Source organism: Petromyzon marinus, unplaced genomic scaffold, assembly GCF_048934315.1.
Source record: "Petromyzon marinus isolate PM22_M1 ecotype Great Lakes invasive population unplaced genomic scaffold, UKy_Petmar_22M1.pri1.0 PM_G_Scaffold_7, whole genome shotgun sequence".
Lineage (NCBI taxonomy): Eukaryota > Metazoa > Chordata > Hyperoartia > Petromyzontiformes > Petromyzontidae > Petromyzon > Petromyzon marinus.
This window is the reverse complement of record NW_027423024.1, coordinates 4370235-4386119: the sequence shown is the minus strand read 5'-3', so window position 1 is coordinate 4386119 and position 15885 is coordinate 4370235. Positions and strand designations below refer to the sequence as shown.

The 15885-nt window shown below is 48.2% G+C and overlaps 1 protein-coding gene across 1 annotated transcript in view; it reads left to right on the top strand.

Moving 5' to 3' along the window:
* Positions 1-628: 628 nt before the first annotated feature.
* LOC142920182 (uncharacterized) overlaps positions 629-15885 on the top strand; it is a 31814-nt gene continuing 16557 nt past the window's right edge. The window contains exons 1-5 of the mRNA XM_076062649.1: positions 629-826; positions 1147-1267; positions 1694-1884; positions 2505-2574; positions 7724-7827. Coding sequence (XP_075918764.1) covers positions 742-826; positions 1147-1267; positions 1694-1884; positions 2505-2574; positions 7724-7827 — 571 coding nt within the window. The 5' untranslated portion in view covers positions 629-741. The remainder of the gene's footprint in view (positions 827-1146; positions 1268-1693; positions 1885-2504; positions 2575-7723; positions 7828-15885) is intronic.

Here is a 15885-nt window from a genome sequence, read left to right as displayed (position 1 = left end):
AGCGTTCGAACATTCCACGTGGCCACCCGTAGTGGCTTTTCGTTGTTTCTGGAGTAGCCCCGAGGGTAGGTATTCAATCTCCTGGCTCCGCCAATTGGGGTTTGGCCAGGAGACGTCATAGAAGCCTGGCCCCCCGGGGCCTCCGGCACAAGCTTAGTTGTTACATATTTCACTTTAATTCGTGGTTTTGTGGTAATTAATTGAAGGTGGAGGGGTTACCAGCCCCTCGCACCCGTCCAGAGCCCCCGTTTAGCCCCTGTGGTGGACACATATGCCATGAGGGGAGGAGCCAATCAAAATTGGAACTCCCCCCACAGCACTGTCCACGACAGAGTTGCCCCCAGGTGCACACACACAGGTACACACACACAGGTACACATACACACAGGTACACACACACAGGTACACACACACAGGTACACACACACAGGTACACACACAGGTGGGCATCACACCCACACACGATAGTCGATCATGTTCAATTCTCATGTAATCAAAGTAGGAATCGATTCATTAAGATTCATTTTCGACCGCTTAATTCTCATGTTATCCGAACGGAAATCGATTTAATTAGCTTAATCAACCGTATATCGATTCCCATGTTATCCCAAATGAAATCGACTCTATACATCCGTTACTCTACAATAATCGATTCCTAATGTTATCCCATTAAGAATCGATGCGAGTATAGTTAATCGAACCGGGAATCGAATTTCTCTCCACGTGACTAAAGATCGCTCCATGGCGATGCGTCAACTCGTCTCTAGACTTGGCCTACTCTTCCTCTTCCTCCTCCTCCACCTCGTCACGTGGTGCAGCAGCCACGGTGAGCCGGGCCGGTCGATACATCGGGTGCCAGGTTGTGGTGGACGTGGGGAGCGGTGGTGCAGTGGTTATCGCACTGTGTGAGCGAGTGTGGGGAGCGGTGGTGCAGTGGTTAGCGCACTGTGTGTGTGAGTGTGGGGAGCGGTGGTGCAGTGGTTAGCGCACTTTGTGTGAGTGGGGAGTGGTGGTGCAGTGGTTAACGCACTGTGTGAGTGTGTGTGGGCAGCGGTGGTGCAGTGGTTAGCGCACTTTGTGTGAGTGTGTGGGGAGCGGTGGTGCAGTGGTTAGCGCACACTGAGTGCTGTTTGCCCATCTCCCCAGCCTCGGCTTCCCCATTGAATGTGCGCGTGGAGTCTCGAGACCTGCTGACACAACTCCGCTGGGAACCAGCTGACGTGAACCCCGCCACCAGCAGCGTCACCTACAGAGTGGAGAGCAAACTGTGAGATGGTCACTCACTCACTCACCCACTCACTCACCCACTCACCCACTCACTCAGTCACTCACCCACTCACTCACTCACACACTCAACCACCCACTCACTCACTGACTCACCCACTCACTCACCCACCCACCTACTCACTCACCCACTCACTCACTGACTGACTCACTCGCCCACTCACCCACTCACCCACCCACCTACTCTCTCACCCACCCACTCACTCACTGACTCACTCACTCACTCACCCAGCCACTCACTCACCAACTCACCCACTCACTCACTCATCCACCCACTCACGCATCCACTTACTCACCCACTCTCTCACTCGCCCACCCACCCACTCACCCACTCACTCACTCACTCGCCCACCCACCCACTCACCCACCCACTCCTCACCACCTCCTCCCCGTGTCTCTGTCTGTGCAGCTATGGACGAGCCCACTGGCGGACCATCTGCGCTGCCACAACAGAGACTCGGTGCGATGTCTCCTCAGCTCTGCGGCATCCCGGTGACCGCTATCAGCTGCGCGTCAGAGCCACCGTTTCATCGTCATCACCGGTGGCCTCACCAATCTCCTTGCCCTGGGTCGTGGTTGAGGTCTTACCCTTGAAGACAAGTCAGTGGCTTTGTCTATGTGTGGGTCTGGGTTTCTCAGTCTGTGTGTTTCTGTGTATTTGTCTGTGTCTCTGTGTGTCTGTGTGTATGTTTGCGTGGCTGTGTATGTGTTTCTGTGTGTCTCTGTGTGTCTGTCTGTCTGTGTGTATGTGTGTCTGTATGTGAGTGTCCCTGTGTGCCTGTGTCTCTGTGTGTCTGTGTATTTGCCTCTGTGTCTGTCTCTGTCTGTGTGTATGTATGTGTGTATGAGTGTCTGTATGTGAGTGTCTCTGTGTCTCTGTGTGTCTGTCTGTGTGTATGTATGTGTGTCGAAAAGCCACTACGGGTGGCCACATGGAATGTTCGAACGCTCACTGCGGAGGAGAGGCTGCCACTCCTCTGTCGGGAGCTGGACCGGTACCGCCTGGATCTATGCGGCATTCAGGAGGTCCGGTGGACCGGCTCTGGCTCCTGCTACCATGAGGGGTGGACAGTCCTCTACTCGGGGCAGGAGACTGCCAAAGAACAGTGCAGTGTATAGTGTAGTGTAAAGTGTAGTGTATAGTGTAGTGTATAGTAGTGTATAGTGTAGTGTATAGTGTAGTGTATAGTGTAGTGTAAAGTTGTTGTTGTTGTTTGTAGGAGGAGGAGGCGCCCCGAGCCTGGACCACGAGAAGCTGCAGATGAGTGATGGTGTCAATGTCGTGTGCAGGTAAATACCACCATCACCACCATCACCACCACCACCACCATCACCACCATCACCACCATCATCACCATCACCACCACCATCACCACCATCACCACCATCACCATCACCACCATAACCACCATCACCACCATCACCATCACCACCATCACCACCATCACCACCATCACCATCACCACCACCATCACCACCACCATCATCACCATCACCACCATCACCACCACCATCACCACCATCACCACCATCACCACCACCATCACCACCACCATCACCACCATCACCATCACCACCATCACCACCATCACCATCACCACCATCACCACCATCACCACCATCACCATCACCACCATCACCACCATCACCACCACCATCACCACCATCACCACCACCATCATCACCATCACCACCATCATCACCACCACCATCACCACCATCACCACCATCACCACCACCACCATCACCACCATCATCACCATCACCACCACCATCACCACCATCACCACCATCACCACCACCATCACCACCATCGCCACCATCACCACCACCATCACCACCATCACCACCACCATCACCACCATCACCACCACCATCACCACCATCACCACCATCACCACCACCACCACCATCACCACCATCACCACCATCACCATCACCACCATCATCACCATCACCACCACCATCACCACCATCACCACCATCACCATCACCACCATAACCACCATCACCACCATCACCACCATCACCACCACCATCACCACCATCACCACCATCACCATCACCACCATCACCACCACCATCACCACCACCATCATCACCATCACCACCATCACCACCACCATCACCACCATCACCATCACCACCACCATCACCACCATCACCACCATCACCACCATCACCATCACCACCATCACCATCACCACCATCACCATCACCACCATCACCATCACCACCATCACCATCACCACCATCACACCATCATCACCACCACCATCACCACCACCACCATCATCACCATCACCACCATCATCACCATCACCACCACCATCACCACCATCACCACCATCACCATCACCACCATAACCACCATCACCACCATCACCATCACCACCATCACCACCATCACCACCATCACCATCACCACCACCATCACCACCACCATCATCACCATCACCACCATCACCACCACCATCACCACCATCACCACCATCACCACCACCATCACCACCACCATCACCACCATCACCATCACCACCATCACCACCATCACCATCACCACCATCACCACCATCACCATCACCACCATCACCACCACGATCACCACCATCACCACCACCATCATCACCATCACCACCATCATCACCACCACCATCACCACCATCACCACCATCACCACCACCACCATCACCACCATCATCACCATCACCACCACCATCACCACCATCACCACCATCACCACCATCACCACCACCATCACCACCATCGCCACCATCACCACCACCATCACCACCATCACCACCACCATCACCACCATCACCACCACCATCACCACCATCACCACCATCACCACCACCACCACCATCACCACCATCACCACCATCACCATCACCACCATCATCACCATCACCACCACCATCACCACCATCACCACCATCACCATCACCACCATAACCACCATCACCACCATCACCACCATCACCACCACCATCACCACCATCACCACCATCACCATCACCACCATCACCACCACCATCACCACCACCATCATCACCATCACCACCATCACCACCACCATCACCACCATCACCATCACCACCACCATCACCACCATCACCACCATCACCACCATCACCATCACCACCATCACCATCACCACCATCACCATCACCACCATCACCATCACCACCATCACCATCACCACCATCACACCATCATCACCACCACCATCACCACCACCACCATCATCACCATCACCACCATCATCACCATCACCACCACCATCACCACCATCACCACCATCACCACCACCACCATCACCACCATCACCATCACCACCATCATCACCATCACCACCACCATCACCACCATCACCATCACCACCATCACCATTACCACCATCACCACCACCATCACCACCGTCACCATCACCACCATCATCACCATCACCACCACCATCATCACCATCACCACCATCACCACCATCACCATCACCACCATCACCACCACCATCACCACCATCACCATCACCACCATCACCACCATCACCACCACCATCACCACCATCACACCATCACCACCACCACCATCACCACCATCACCACCATCACCACCACCATCATCACCATCACCACCATCATCACCATCACCACCACCATCACCACCATCACCACCACCACCATCGCCACCATCGCCATCACCACCATCATCACCATCACCACCACCATCACCACCATCACCACCATCACCATCACCACCATCACCACCACCATCACCACCATCACCACCATCATCACCATCACCACCACCATCACCACCATCACCATCACCACCATCATCACCATCACCACCATCACCACCACCATCACCACCATCACCATCACCACCATCACCACCACCATCACCACCATCGCCACCATCACCACCACCATCACCACCATTACCACCATTACCATCACCACCATCACCACCATCACCACCACCATCACCACCATCACCACCATCACCATCACCACCATCACCATCACCACCATCACCACCATCACCATCACCACCATCACCACCACCATCACCACCACCATCACCACCATCATCACCATCACCACCACCATCACCACCATCACCACCATCACCATCACCACCATCACCACCATCACCATCACCACCATCACCACCATCACCACCATCACCATCACCACCATCACCACCATCACCATCACCACCATCACCACCATCACCACCATCACCATCACCACCATCACCACCATCACCACCACCACCATCACCACCATCACCACCATCACCACCATCACCATCACCACCATCACCACCATCACCATCACCACCATCACCACCATCACCATCACCACCATCACCACCATCACCACCACCACCATCACCACCACCACCATCACCACCATCACCATCACCACCATCACCATAACCACCATCACCACCATCACCACCACCACCACCACCATCATCACCACCATCACCATCACCACCATCACCATCACCACCATCACGACCATCACCACCATCACCACCATCACCATCACCACCATCACCACCACCACCACTATCACCACCATCACCATCACCACCATCACCACCACCACCACTATCACCACCATCACCACCATCACCACCACCATCACCACCATCACCATCACCACCATCACCACCATCACCATCACCACCATCACCACCATCACCACCACCATCACCACCACCACCATCACCACCATCACCATCACCACCATCACCATAACCACCATCACCACCATCACCACCACCACCACCATCATCACCACCATCACCATCACCACCATCACCATCACCACCATCACGACCATCACCACCATCACCACCATCACCATCACCACCATCACCACCACCACTATCACCACCATCACCACCATCACCACCACCATCACCACCACCATCACCACCACCATCACCATCACCACCATCATCACCACCAACACCACCACCACCACCATCACCACCACCATCACCACCATCACCACCATCACCACCACCATCACCACCACCATCACCATCACCACCATCACCACCATCACCATCACCACCATCACCATCACCACCATCACCACCACCACCATCACCACCACTATCACCACCATCACCACCATCACCACCACCATCACCACCATCAACACCACCATCACCACCATCACCACTATCACGACCACCACCACCATCACCATCACCACCACCATCACCACCATCATCACCACCATCACCACCACCATCACCACCATCACCACCACCATCACCATCTCCACCACCATCATCACCATCACCACCATCACCATCACCACCATCACCACCACCATCACCACCACTATCACCACCATCACCACCATCACCACCACCACCATCACCACCATCAGCACCATCACCCTCACCACCATCACCACCACCACCACCATCACCACCACCATCACCACCACCATCACCACCACCACCACCATCACCACCACCAGGTATGTAGAAGGGCTGAACGATGAATCGATCTGAAATCGAAATCGCAATTTGAACAATGCGATGAGCAAATCGCAAAGGCTGTGATTCTGTGCGTGTCTTTATTTATTTCACTTAACAATTGTTCTATGTTTGATTGTTCTATTTCATAATTGTTTTTTTACAAAACTGACACCTTTTTTACAAGGAGTCATGTTCACATTGACCACAATACCTGCGGTCGGAACGCAAACACAAAACAACTCTGATAATGTATGTGGCACTGTCCTTGAAATTGATTGGTCCACACCCGAGACAGCTTTCTTTAGAGCCTCGTCTCACGTTGGTGTTGGACCAGATGACGTCAAAAGGCGCACAACTCAAAGGCAATGCACCATCAGAGTATGAGAGCTCGGGGTGAATCATTTACACCATTGGAAACCTCATTTGCCAGTAACAAAATATGATCATTGTTTTTTTACCCTTTTTACATTATCAGAGTTGTTGTTTTGTGTTTGCGTTCCGACCACAGGTATTGTGGTCAATGTAAACATGACTCCTTGTAAAAAAAGGTGTCAGTTTTGTTGCAAGATAAAAGGGTGAAAAACCAATTATCATATTTTGTTACTGGCAAATGAGGTTTCCAATGATGTTCTATTTCAATTAGAACATTTTCATAAATACACGCTGGAAGCAATTCAAGTTCTCATTCTTGCATGAGAACATCCAGAGCAGCTCATATTGCGGTGGTATCACGTGGAAATGACTCCATCACGTGTTTTACATCGATTACACAGTGAATATCGAACCGGAGCTTGACTCAATATATTTTTTTTATCGCAAATCAAATCGCAATCGATCTGTCAGAGAAATGTCACTTGGATATCTTCCCCAAGTGGCTGAGCCCCAGTACGGAGTCTGACTCCTCGCTCACTGTCCTCACTTCTTACAGTGACTTGGACAGCAGCCTGCTGGCCGGGGGTCGCCATGACGACAACTACGACGGTGATGGTGGTGGTGGTGGTGATGGTGGTGGTGATGTTGGTGGTGATGGTGGTAATGGTGGTGATGGTGGTGATGTTGGTGGTGGTGATGGTGGTGGTGGTGATGGTGGTGGTGGTGGTGGTGATGATGGTGGTGGTGGTGGTCGTTGTGGTGGTCGTTGTTGTTGTTGTTGTTTACCAAGGTAGAGCCTCGCTCTCTCTCGTAGGGATGTCAGTTGAGTAGCAGCGAGCATGGGAATCGATGTCCAGGTTGGAACTTTACAACGTGGGGCCTAGCCACGCGGGGCCTTGCCTCCTGCCCTCGCCTGGTTGCGTTCACTTTAATAATCTCGCTTAGTTGAGCAATCTTTGTAAGAAAGTAATCTACCAGGCTATGCGTTTATTGTGTGTTGATCGACTCTCTGTGTTGCATTGCATTACATTTAAAAATTTTACTCAGTTTCTTTGATTAAGTGAGCTTTTGATTTAATGCTTTCTTGACTGCGGGGATTCATATTCTTGGTTCTTTCAGTAAAGTCACCACCGCGTAGAAGGGAAACAATAAAATAAAATAAAAATTTAAAACAATAAAATTATCACGACGTTTCGACTGCAACACAAGCAATCATCATCAGGTGTGAAAACCATCAGCAAGAAAATGTTCTTGCTGTGGTTTTCACACCTGATGATGATTGCTTCTTGTGTTGCAGTCGAAACGTCGTGAGAATTTTATTGTTTTATATTTTTATTATTTTATTGTTTCCCTTCTATGTGGTGGTGACTTTACCGAAAGAATCAAGAATATAAGTGAGCTTTCTCTCTCTCTGCGTGTCCTCTTGTTATTATTATTTCCTGCAGTCACCAAAGTTCCAAATCTCTTATTGACACAAGGCCGTAATTATAATATATTATAATAATTATAATATGTTATAATAATTATAATATATATTGGTGGGGGACATATCCCCCACAATAATCAAATATGGTCAAAATGCCCCCCCAATATATTGCTATAAAAATAAATATTTTTTAAAATAATAATTGCTATGCTATGTTAATAAAAAACAATTTGCTAAACCTTGGCCACAAAATGTGGACTTGTCTTCATATAACAATGCGTAGATTTGTGTTTATATGATTGCCTTGTACTTTATGAACCCCTAATCTCTGCCATTACATACTATGAAACAAGAAAAGTTAAAAAAAATAAACAGCAGAGCAATGTAATACAATACAATATTATACATTATTGTATCAAATAAAACAAAAATACATCCCATGTGTTAGTGAAATTTTTCAATATTTTAGGAAATTAGTTTTCAAATTTAGATTTTTTTCTGGGGGGGGACCCCAGAGCCCCTGGTAGATTTGGTCCCCCCCAATGTTGACTCCATGGCTACGGCCTTGCATTGACTCGCGGATTTCTCTACACCCCTCCCCTCTCTCTCTGCCCCCCTCTCTCTCTATTTAAGGCCTCGACACAGAGGCGTTGTTTCTCTGTGTGCCTACAGTGAGGGAAAAAAGTATTTGATCCCCTGCTGATTTTGTACGTTTGCCCACTGACAAGGAAATGATCAGTCTATAATTTTAATGTTAGGTTTATTTGAACAGTGAGATACAGAATAACAACAAGAAAATCCAGAGAAACGCATGTCAAAAATGTTATAAATTGATTTGCATTTTAATGAGGGAAATAAGTATTTGACCCCCTCTCAATCGGAAATATTTCTGGCTCCCAGGTGTCTTTTATACAGGTAACGAGCTGAGATTAGGAGCATACTCTTAAAGGGAGTGCTCCTAATCTCAGCTTGTTACCTGTATAAAAGACACCTGTCCACAGAAGCAATCAATCAATCAGATCCCAAACTCTCCACCATGGCCAAGACCAAAGAGCTCTCCAAGGATGTCAGGGACAAGATTGTAGACCTACACAAGGCTGGAATGGGCTACAAGACCATTGCCAAGCAGCTTGGTGAGAAGGTGACAACAGTTGGTGCGATTATTCGCAAATGGAAGAAACGCAAAAAAACTGTCAATCTCCTTCGGCCTGGGGCTCCATGCAAGATCTCACCTCGTGGAGTTGCAATGATCATGAGAACGGTGAGGAATCAGCCCAGAACTACACGGGAGGATCTTGTCAATGATCTCAAGGCAGCTGGGACCATAGTCACTAAGAAAACAATTGATAACACACTTCACCGTGAAGGACTGAAATCCTGCAGCGCATGCAAGGTTCCCCTGCTCAAGAAAGCACATATACATGCCCGTCTGAAGTTTGCCAATGAACATCTGAATGATTCAGAGGACAACTGGGTGAAAGTGTTTTGGTCAGATTAGACCAAAATGGAGCTCTTTGGCATCAACTCAACTCGCCGTGTTTGGAGGAGGAGGAATGCTGCCTATGACCCCAAGAACACCATCCCCACCGTCAAACATGGAGGTGGAAACATGCTTTGGGGTGTTTTTCTGCTAAGGGGACAGGACAACTTCACCGCATCAAAGGGACGATGGACGGGGCCATGCACCGTCAAATTTTGGGTGAGAACCTCCTTCCCTCAGCCAGGGCATTTAAAATGGATGGTGGATGGGTATTCCAGCATGACAATGACCCAAAACACACGGCCAAGGCAACAGGAGTGGCTCAAGAAGAAGCACATTAAGGTCCTGGGGTGGCCTAGCCAGTCTCCAGACCTTAATCCCATAGGAAATCTGGAGGGAGCTGAAGGTTCGAGTTGACAAACGTCAGCCTCGAAACCTTAATGACTTGGAGAAGATCTGCAAAGAGGAGTGGGACAAAATCCCTCCTGAGATGTGTGCAGACCTGGTGGCCAACTACAAGAAACGTCTGACCTCTGTGATTGCCAACAAGGGTTTTGCCACCAAGTACTAAGTCATGTTTTGCAGAGGGGTCAAATACTTTTTTCCCTCATTAAAATGCAAATAAATTTATAACATTTTTGACATGCGTTTATCTGGATTTTTTTGTTGTTATTCTGTCTCTCACTGTTCAAATAAACCTTCCATTAAAATTATAGACTGATCATTTCTTTGTCAGTGGGCAAAGTACAAAATCAGCAGGGGATCAAATACTTTTTTCCCTCACTGTATGTGTGTATCTCTCTCTGTGTGTCTCTGTGTTATCTCTCTCTGTCTATGTGTCTCCGTGTCTGTGTTTTGTCTCTCTGTCAAATTGAGCAATCTTTGGAAGAACGTTATCAACCAGGTGGGGTGTTGACTCTTATGTTGGCCGACTCTCTGTGTTGTATTGCATTACATTTCTATTCTAGATTTAAAGCTTTCGTGACTGCTAGGATCCATACTCTTTGGTTCTATTGGGTAAAGTTACGTAGGTAAAAAATAAAATAGAATTTAGCATTGATATGGCTCATTGAAATAGCTAAGTTAAAGTATACACATCCGCAGAGGCACCCCTTGACAAAGGAATTAGCATAGAATTTAGCATTGAAATAGCTGAGTGATTAGCTTGTAACTGGTCACAGAAATAGCTATGTTAAAGTCAGAGCATATACATTCACCGAGGCACTTAGTACAAATCAAACAGGAGAATTTAGCGAAATACAACCACGCTCAGACCGCGGACCTTTAAACTGTGTGCGAGCAAACAAGGTGTCCTGACAAAGAAATTAGCATAAAAATTAGCATTTGATTGGCCGATTTTAGAAAAGAGGTGTTGCACATGCCGGTGGACTTGCCGTTTGGCGCGTGGGGGGGGGAGGAGAGTTTACCTATTGATGGTGTGAAAAGGGAATTTATAAGAGCTGCGAAAGTTTGGGGTACCACTACTTGAAAAATATACTGTACCATTGAAATTAGTTTAATGTTTAGTTCGATTTAGAACATCTTTCCAATGGTTGCTAAATTTGAAACCATCTTCTCGGTTGAAATTGTGTCTGTGTTTGTAGATCTGAATTGCCTCGTGAACAAATCTCTGATAAAAACCCGTGGGTTTGCAAAGAACCTTGGTATCGGAGAAAATTATATCGTGATCCCCCACAGCGTTGTAACAGTGATCAGCCATGGCAGAAAATAATTCGTTTTGCCGTGTTTCAAATCTGATTTGTGGTCGCGAATTCGGTCAGAGACATGTCGCTTTGTCTCCCCAATATAGCAATCACCGCAGGTACAACTCAATTTGTAAACCCCGGGGTACTGTAAGTCAGGAATGACATCCTTCACGGATGGGATCAGATCACGAATTTTGTGTACTGTATTGAACCGGACCTGGATCTTGTGTTTGTTTAGAATTTTGGAAATCTTTTTAGTAATGCCTGCTATATATGGTAGTGTGATGGTTTTGACCGGAGTATCAAGTGGTTGTTTCTGTATGGAGGGAGAAACAGCTTGGCGGATGGTACGGTCGGAGTAACCATTCCTTTTGAGGACCAGTTGTACATGTTTTAATTCACTGGTCAGGTGGTGTTGGTCCGAAATGCAATGAGCCCTATGGTATAAAGTTTTGATGAGAGAATTCTTTTGGGTTGGGTGGTGGTGGGAATCAGGTTTCAAGTAGGAATCTGTGTGGGTGGGTTTCCTGTAGACAATGCCCCAATGAGCCATCAGGTCTCCTCTCAAACAGAACATCTAAGAATGGTAGCTTGCCATCTTTCTCCACTTCCATGGTGAATTTGATGGCGGGATGTTTGGAATTGATGTGGTGTAGGAAAAGGTTCAGAGCTGGGAGGCCATGTGGCCAAATCACGAAAGTGTCATCCACATATCTCTTCCACAGGGAAGGTCTGAGGGTGGAAGTCTGGATGGCATCTGATTCAAATTTCTCCATGAAAATATTGGCTATCACTGGTGATAAGGGGGATCCCATGGGGGTACCCTCATTTGTTTTGTAGGAGCCATTCCAAGTAAAGTAGGTATTGTTGAGGCAGTGCCTAACCAGTGCAGGTGTGTCGGGGTCTAGTCCATGTTGGACCAAATTTTCAATTATTTCAATGGTATCAGGTACTGGGACCTTGGTGAACAAAGATACCACATCGAAGCTGACAAGGATATCGTCAGGGGACAGTACAACGTCTTTGACCTACGTGACTTTACCCAATAGAACCAAAGAGTATGGATCCTTGCAGTCACGAAAGCTTTAAATCTAGAAGTGTACACACACACACTGTACACGTACACAGTGTACACACACACAGTGTACACACACACACAGTGTACACACATAGTGTACACACACACAGTGTATACACAGTGTACACACAGTGTACACACACACGGTGTACACACACACAGTGTACACACACACAGTACACACACACACTATACACAGACACACAGTGTATGCACACACAGTGTACACACACACACACAGTGTACACACACACAGAGTATACACAATAATGCCCACGTTGTTGTTGCTGAGCTCACGCACCCAAGGGAGGGAGCAATGGAAAATTAATCTAAATCAACTTAAACTCCAATCCCGCTCTGTGACGTCACCACCCTGCATTACTTCATCGGCGTGAAACGCCAGGGGGAGGTGTACCTAGCTAGTGACGTCATGTCACCAAGGTATTCCCCCGTCCACCACGCTCTTGAGCGTGACGTCACCTCCGCTTGGGTCACTGCCGTTATCGGTCCAGTGGCAATCCTTATTTGGGCAAAGCTACGCCCAGTGACTGGCGGCTCATTAACATAATGTTTTCTTTGAAGCCGTCGCGAATTTATTGCGACGGGTTCAGCACCTACAATATATCGAATGGCACATTAACATAATTTAATCATACTCTAATTTATTTACGGAGCAGCTCATTGTGGGAGGAGCATGTCTCGTTCCCCATAAGTGACGTCATGTCACCTGCTGCCGCGTGACGTCACGAGGCAACAGGAAGATATCGCTTCCTGCACTGAAATCCGAGGTGAGAAATTCTCATTGCGATTGTAGTGGTTGTGGTGGTTGTTGTTTACCAAGGTAGAGCCTCTCTCTCGTAGGGATGTCAGTTGAGTAGCAGCGAGCATGGGAATCGATGTCCAGGTTGGAACTTTACAACGCGGGGCCTAGCCACGCGGGGCCTTGCCTCCTGCCCTCGCCTGATTGCGTTTACTTTAATTATCTCGCTTAAGTTTAATTTGTCTTCACCCGGCTCGCCACTTTGTAACTTTGTTTTATTGTAAATATTCACGCAGTTTTTATTTTTTTTCACCAGGCCAAGCCCACTTGAGCTGCTATACCGCTCTTGTTATCAGAAGCGACCTGCCCACAACAACACAAGGTGAGGCTTTGTCAACGTGTGTGAATGTTTTGACTTAAAACTTTGGTGACTGCAGGAATTAATATTCTTGGTTCTTTCGGTAAAGTCACGTAGATAGAAAATAAAATAAAAATAACAATTTTTCTTTTTTAACAAGCAAAAAACCCCACAACGTTTCTATGGCAACATTAATGTTGAAGATGCGAGGGCTTACAGGAATATTTATGACATTTGCCCTCTCATTGCGTGCCATGACAGTGCTGTTTGCACAGTCACATAGTCACTGTAAGATGTTTTTCTTGGTCGTGATTTTGTTTTGTTGCTAGTTGTGGTTGCACCCGATTCAAGAGCCGAATGGCTCACGGGACTATAACCAAAATAAATCAAACTGAAAATCAAAAAACTGAAACCGCGTGATGAATTTGGGAAAGTTTTTCACTGCATCTCCAAATATATAAAAGGCAAAGTTGTGATTGTGTTGTCTGTTCAAAATGTTTAGCGTACTTCCCGACATGCAACAAACTGGAAATTTGCCATGTGGGTACTTTCCAGACTGTACAGCGTACAAACATTATACAAATACACTTTTGTGTTTTTTTTAGGGGGGGAGGGGAGCTCAATAATGTATAGATTTTTTGCACGGCAAGTGAGCTGTGACGTCAAATCTGTCACGTGACCCTCGCACGTGGAAGCGTAACGCATTGTAGTGTAGCGGTTAGCGTTGTCTGTGTGTGTGTCTGTGTGTGTCTGTGTGTGTGTCTGTATGTGTGTGTGTCTGTGTGTGTATCTGTATGTGTGTGTGTCTGTGTGTGTGTGTCTGTGTGTGTGTCTGTGTGTGTGTTTGTGTGTATCTGTGTGTGTGTGTGTAAGCGTAACGCATTGTAGTGTAGCGGTTAGCGCTACGCTGCGCAACGAACCCGGCGACCCGAGTTCGATTCCCGCTCACGGCCACCACCGGTGATAATTGTTTGAACCGGTCCTGGGCCTCCCCTAGGTCGACTCAGCCTCAAACGAGTAACTGCTGTGGTGTGAACATCGCCACTGGGGAGACAAAGGCGGCCGGACGTGGTGGATCCAAGTCCCGGGCGAAGCCGGGTAGTACAGCTAGTCGTGAATACATGAATGAATATAGACGTGTAAGTCACGTGTGACTGTATATATTCATTCCTCCATGGCTCGATACTGACGTGTAGATAGTGTGGATATTCTTATTTTCTGTCTGCAGTTGACGCTGGTCTGATGGAGCAAAGGCACTCAGCACAGCAGCTCGGTACGATAAGTCAACAATGCGACCAGCGTGCATACAGCATGGATCGGACTGGAAATTTGACACAGCACCAGAGAACTCGCACAGGAGAGAAACCCTTCAAGTGCACTGTGTGTGACAAGGCATTTGCATGGCCATCAGTTCTTGAGACCCACCAGAGAACACACACAGGAGAGAAACCCTTCAAGTGCACTATGTGTGGGAAGGCATTTTCATGGTCATCTGCTCTTAAAACACACCAGAGAACACACACGGGAGAGAAACCCTTCAGGTGCAGTGTGTGTGGGAAGACATTTTCAGATTTATCTACTCTTAAAACACACCAGAGAACACACACGGGAGAGAAACCCTTCAGGTGCAGTGTGTGTGGGAAGACATTTTCAAATTTATCTACTCTTAAGAAACACCAGAGAACACACACCGGAGAGAAACCCTTCAAGTGCACTGTGTGTGGGAAGGCATTTTCAGATTCATCTACTCTTAAAACACACCAGAGAACACACACGGGAGAGAAACCCTGCAGGTGCACTGTGTGTGGGAAGACATTTTCAGATTCATCTGCTCTTAAAACACACCAGAGTACACACACGGGAGAGAAACCCTTCAAGTGCAGTGTGTGCGGGAAGGCATTTGCACATTC